This window comes from Brassica napus, chromosome C5 (genome assembly GCF_020379485.1).
Source record: "Brassica napus cultivar Da-Ae chromosome C5, Da-Ae, whole genome shotgun sequence".
In the NCBI taxonomy this organism is placed as follows: Eukaryota; Viridiplantae; Streptophyta; class Magnoliopsida; order Brassicales; family Brassicaceae; genus Brassica; species Brassica napus.
The window spans coordinates 21,283,475-21,289,641 of NC_063448.1; the positions used below are offsets into that span (position 1 = coordinate 21,283,475).

The 6,167-nt window shown below is 46.9% G+C and overlaps 1 protein-coding gene across 1 annotated transcript; it reads left to right on the forward strand.

Annotated features, from left to right (window-relative positions):
• Positions 1–1,031: 1,031 nt before the first annotated feature.
• On the forward strand, positions 1,032–2,962 carry LOC106411983. Its single transcript, XM_013852857.1, has 4 exons — positions 1,032–1,332; positions 1,451–1,645; positions 1,730–2,286; positions 2,354–2,962. The coding sequence occupies exons 1-4, from the start codon at positions 1,032–1,034 to the stop codon at positions 2,960–2,962; spliced, it is 1,662 nt and encodes a 553-aa protein (XP_013708311.1).
• Positions 2,963–6,167: the final 3,205 nt, after the last annotated feature.

A 6,167-nucleotide genomic window follows, 5' to 3' on the forward strand; every position in this document is an offset into this window, starting at 1 on the left:
CGTCCTACATTAGGAAATGATCACTCAGCCGGACTAAGGGGATATGAACTCGCCAAAAGGGAGATCTGGTGGATTGAATGGTGACAAAAGAGGGGCGGAGAGTCTCTTGATACTACCGAGCTTCTATTGTTGCTTGATATGACGCACAAGTCCAACAAAGGAAGAAATGGTGGATCGAAGGGTCGCACAGCAGATGCGGAAGGGTGCTGATATTCCCGAAGCCAATTTGTTGCCGGATGTGACGCACCGGTCCAAAAAAGAAGCAATCTCAATCCGTTGCTTGATATGACGCACAAGTCCAACGGGAAAGAGGTGTTTACTTGGAGCTAACCACACCAAGAAACGAGAAGTGAGAATCTATCTCAAGGTTCCAAAAATAATAATCAAAGCTTATTTTATTTCATTGATCAAATGGCCTTTATATATTAGGCGAAGCATACAAAAGGTTGGAATACAAAATACTAGCCAAACATAGAAATTAGCAACTTATAAAAACAAGGAAGACTTGACCAAAGACTTTGATTTGACCAAAATCATAAATGTCTTGACTTGACCGAAATTGAAGGATTGTAGACGTAAGACTCTTCGGCTGGTCTCGTGCTTCCACATGGTCGACGGTCTCTGAATTGCCGTCAGATTGATATATTATACGACCATCACTTATAATTTCTTGTTGGACCTTTCTTTCTTTGGTCAGATACATGTTTATAAATACATTTGCAATATACTTCAAGCCCATCTCGTTTAATCGAAAACCCATAAACCAAACCTTCTTGTTTTGTTTCTGCTGCTGATTCGGGGCCAAAAAATTTGGTCCGCATCACAAGACGATTCTTAATGGGAAAAATATCGACGCCATTTACGAGCTCTGGGAAGTCAGCTACGCCGTAGAATTCAAACTCCCCGAGGACGATGAGACTCCAGAGAATGTGAGACCGGGGTACTGTGGAGCTTACGTGTCTCATTTCGAGGCCGGCGGCTTATCGTTTTCTCTTCCTCGTTTTCTTCTCGAGGTGCTGGCAGAGATCAAGATGGCGTTTACCCAGATGGCGCCTAACTTCTTCCGGTATTTCTTGGGTTGCTGGGTCCGAGCTCAGGAGGAAGGTCTCGAATTTGGTCTCGGGGAGTTGAGGCAATTATTTGCCATAAAGCGAAACAACGGCTTCCCTGGCACGATGATTCTTGCTCCTCGAGGTGGTCGTGGTATCATCGAAGGCATTCCTAATAAGGATGATCGATGGAGGGAGAAGTTCTTCGTTTTTAAGATAAACTCGGCGTCGGAAGGAGACTTCGATTTCGAGAGGATCCCTCGGGAATGGTCCGACGATATTGGTGAGTATATATATTTTTTATTATCATTATCATTTCCTCTTGGTAAATGATGTCTGTTGTTGTTTTTTTGTTTTTTTGTTTTTTATTTTTTTTTTAAGATAATTCCTTTTATCTATAGACCCTTTTGAATCTGCGCCTATGTCTCCCGAGCTTCGTGGGTTAATGGAGACTTTGCGTCGAGGTAGCACTCGATGGCTCTCCTTTACTCCTGACCGAATTCGAGCCGCCTGCGCTCTCCCACCGGGTGCGAATCATGCTACTCTTATCGCCTTGGTGGCCCCTGTTCGGCCCAAGAGAGGCCGGGGCACCAAAAGTAAGTGAGTATTATATTTCTCTTCTTTCTGGCATGATTTGGGGCGCTTCGTTGATATGATCCTAAGTTTTCTTTTCTTTTTAGGGAAGAAGGAGAAAGAGGGGTTGCTCGATCGTCCTGACGAATCTTCTGAGGCCGGGTCATTAGAGCGAGCTCGGAAAGTCCAGCGGGGGCAGGTCCTTAGACCGAGGTCGCAGGCTCAGTCTCGTGGTCTTCTTGCTAGTCCAGTTTCGGTCGCTATTCCATCTGGTGGAGCTCGTGAGGCACCGGATACTTCGGCGTGCTCTGCTGGTGATCGAGCTCTTAATGACGAGATCGATTCGTCATCTCATCGATCTCGACGTCGGGTATTGGAGGAGATTAACTCTGTGACTTCGGGATCGTCGAGCCCGAGACTTTCTCCGCCGTTACGTGCTTCTGGTGAAGGCAATTCGCGGGTTAACCCCGGTGTCTTTACTTCGAGCGTGCCCGAAGCTTTTTCGTGGTCGTTTGCGTATGACAGCGAGATCCCTATCCTTGAGAACCCCGACTCCCTTGCAGCGATTTGGTGTAAGGTCAGAGCAGAAGGATGCAAGCTACCTTCTTTGGAGCACATGCGAGAGCGCGATACCTATGTTCGGATGGCGGTCGCAAATGCCAAGGTACGTTGTCTTCGCTTGATTTTTTATGGACCGGGATGCTTAGTTTTGACGCTATCGTTTTGCTTAGGCTATGGAGGCAAGCAACGATTATGCCGCTTTAATGGAGGGACGATTGGCAAATTTTCCTAGTAAGGAAGAGATTGCGGGTCACATTCTCACGATCCAACAGCTTTGGGGTGAGTTGGATGCTGCTCGGGAGGCAGAGAGACAGCGCGAAGTGGAGATTGAGGAATTGAAGAAGAATTTGGCGGCTGCTAAGGCAGAAAAGGTCGTTGTTCAGAGCGACCTTGACTCGATGAACGAGAAGTATAGGCGAGAGATCGAAGGTCAGGATAGGAAAGCTCGCAAAGATCTCCATCTAGTTCGTGTCTCTCTTGCGAAGGAGTTCGAGGGGGTTTTGGCTGTGGTCAAGGGTAAGTTGGAGCAGAAGAAGAAAGAAACGGCCGCGGAGATTCTTTTGCAAGAGACGCGAGCTCGTATTGAGGCTTTGACCGAGTATAGTGAGGGCGGCTACGAGCTCGAGCTGAGTTGGAGCGTCTTAAAGACCTGGAGGATTCGCTCGACGTCGATTACGGTCTTGCTTCGGTGTCAGACCCTTCTCTTGGTCATCTCGATCTCCCCGAGATCTCCGGAGACTCGGTCAGCCAGGATTGATGTGAGAGTTATTTCGATTTAGTTTGAAGTTTGCTATGTTTTATATGCATACTTTTTGTGTGTTTTTGTTGTTGGAGAAACATATATATGTTTCCAACGGATTTATGGGATAATACCTCTTTAATCATATGTTTCCGATTTGTTTTAAGCCTCATTGAGCTTGTTGTTTTATCCTTTGGAAGGCGTGAAACAGAGACTGATCAGGAATCTGTTTTGTGGGCCTTTATATGGCCTGATAGCAAGTTGGTAAATGGGTTATGCTTAGGAATTAGATTTTCAAAGTGATGAAAGAAAGCTAACGGCTGCTTGCTCGGTTGTTTGGGCTGTGCTCGGTGACGAGCTGTCTACGTACCCCTTTCGAGGGATCAAGCCTTATCGTAGTTCCATTTTTGACTGAGCTGTAGGCATTGATGGCCCCCTAGCTCGAAGCTTTTGCAGTTCTATTGAGGTTCGTGTTTGCGTTATTTGTAGTATTTCCTTAAGTTGTAGGCGTTCCAAGGTCTCATTTCTGGGAGGCCTGTTTTGCACTTTTCTAGCTCGTAGACTCTTATTCGGATTTCTTTAGTTACTTTGTATGGTCCTTCCCATTTTGTTCCTAGCTTTCCTGCTCCCGGCTCTTTCGTTCCGTCGAACACTTTCCGGAGAACTAGGTCGCCTACGGAGAAAGCGCGTTTCTTACGTTGGAATCATAATAACGTGCCGCAGCTTGTTGGTAATTTTGTACGCGTATTGGTGCTTTTTCACGTCGTTCCTTGATCATATCCAGCTGATGGATTAACAACTCTTCATTGAGTTCGGCGTCTTCTGGACATGTTCTTCGTCGCTGACTTGGGACCTCAATTTCGGCTGGGATTGCGGCCTCGATTCCGTAAGACAATGAAAACGGAGTTTCACCGGTTGCGGTGTGGGGGGTTGTTCTGTAGGCCCATAGGATACCATGCAGCTCTTTTCCCCACCTCTCCTTCTTGAGGTCGAGCCTCTTCTTGAGGTTGTTCATTATAGTCTTATTTGCGGCTTCGGCATGACCGTTGCATTTTGGGTATCGGGGGCTCGCAGCCTTAATCTTGATTTTCCATTTCACGCAAAATTCGTCGAACATTTTGGAAATGAATTGTGGTCCGTTGTCGGTTACTATTTCGTATGGTAGACCATGTCGACAGATGATGTTTTTCCAAATGAAGCTGGTTACCATCGTGGAAGTGACATTTGAGAATGCTTCGGCCTCGATCCACTTGGTGAAATAGTCGGTTAATACCAGAAGAAATCGCAGCTGGGCTGGTCCAGAAGGTATTAGCGGGCCTACCACATCCATGGACCATTTCATGAAAGGGTATGATGAGGATATCGTAGACAATTTTTGAGTCGGTTGATGTATCATCGGTGCGTGCCTTTGGCATTTGTTGCATTTTAACGCGAATTGCTCGCTATCATCGGCGATTGTTGGCCAGAAGTAGCCTAATTTCTTTATCCTAACTGCTAGGGATCGTCCCCCGGTGTGGCTTCTGCATGCTCCCCCGTGAGTTTGTTTCAGGATTGTGAACGTGTCCTTAGGGGATACACCTAATAGATAGGGCTCGTCTAGACTTCTTTTGTATAGTTTTTCCTCCATGATACAATAGCGCGAACTCCGGGCTTTTATTTTTCGAGCTTCCCATCTCTCGGCGTGGAGCTCGCCGTCCTTTATATATTTGAATATCGGGGTTCTCTAATCTGGTCTGGCTTCCTTCTTGAAGGCTTCGTGTGCCTCGTTTCTGGTTTCATGGACGGCCTCTTCAGGGATAGCTGCGGTGGTCGCTGTTCTTCTGGTCCCGATGCGCGATGTGTTCGGGGCCAATTGGTTGTCGGGCTCGTCGCTGTTTTCGTTGCCGAGACCCTGGCTTTCTCTTCGTGCCCTACTTCGCGTAGTGATTGCATCAATGCATGGGGGACTGTTTTCCTGAAGGTCGATTCCCTTACATGTGAGATTTATGCTTGGTTTATCTATTCCTTCTACTGGTATTATTCTTTTTACCGCCGAATTGGAAGTTGAAGCCAGCGCGGCCAGCGCGTCCGCTGACGTATTATCACCCCTTGGGATTTTTGTTAGTTCGAACTTGTCGAACTGCTGAGCGATTTCTTGCAGGACTGAAAGGTATGCTTCCATTCTTTCGTTTTTTGCTTTGTGTTCTCCGTGGAATTAGCTTGTGACTAATTGCGAGTCACTGAAGGCACTGATTTCGCGGGCACTGATGCTTCTTGCAAGCCGTAACCCCGCGATCAGAGATTCGTATTCGGCTTCGTTGGTCGACGCGCTGAACCCTAGGCGAAATGATTGTTCGATCATTTCTCCCGTCGGGGATTCGAGCTTTATTCCGATTCTGGATCCTTGTTTCGATGATGCCCCGTCGACATGTAATCTCCATTTTTCAGTATTCGAGCTCGAGCTATCCTCTTTTGGGACGAGTTCGATGACGAAATCTGCTAGTACTTGTGCTTTCGAGCTCGTTCGTGGTTTGTATTCTATGTTATATTCGCTGAGCTTGATTGCCCATTTTGCGAGCCTCCCGGATTGGCTTGGACTGTGAAGTATTGTCCGAAGGGGTAGCGACGTCATGACTATGATTGAATGTGACTGGAAATAGGGTCTCAGTTTTCTGGCGGCGGTTACTACCGCTTGTGCGAGTTTCTCCATTACGGGATATCTGGTTTCGGCGTCGACTAGCGACCTACTCACGTAATATATTGGTTTTTGTTCTCCGCTTTCTTCGCGGATCAGGACTCCGCTCACTGCGTGTTCGGAGGTCACGACGTATAGGAAGAGGGTTTCTCCTACGATCGGTTTTGACAACATGGGCGGTTCGCTGATGTACACCTTGAGCTCTTTTAGGGCAGAATCGCATTCGATGTTCCATTTGAATTTCTTATTTCCTTTCAAAAACTTGTAGAATTGAAGGCATCTATCGGTCGATCCGGATATAAAACGGTTTAATGCGGCTATTTTTCCGGTGAGGCGTTGTACTTATCGGACCGATCTTGGGGGTAAGGTATCGACGAGTGCTGCGATCTGCTTTGGGTTGGCTTCTATTCCTCTTTCGGTTACCAAGTAGCCATGGAACTCCCCAGAGGCAACTCTGAACGTACATTTGGTTGGGTTTAGTTTCATTCCGAATTTGTTGAGGATGTTGAAACATTCTTGTAACTGGGGAACATGGTTGCTTGCTTTAGACGATTTTACTAGCATGTCGTCT

Excerpts from the sequence above, each read along its gene's own strand:
- LOC106411983 (XM_013852857.1), top strand. The coding sequence starts at position 1,032 with ATGGCGTTTACCCAGATGGCGCCTAACTTCTTCCGGTATTTCTTGGGT. Across the intron at positions 1,333-1,450 it reads GGAATGGTCCGACGATATTG|ACCCTTTTGAATCTGCGCCT; the intron begins GTGAGTATATAT and ends TTTTATCTATAG. Across the intron at positions 2,287-2,353 it reads TGGCGGTCGCAAATGCCAAG|GCTATGGAGGCAAGCAACGA; the intron begins GTACGTTGTCTT and ends CGTTTTGCTTAG.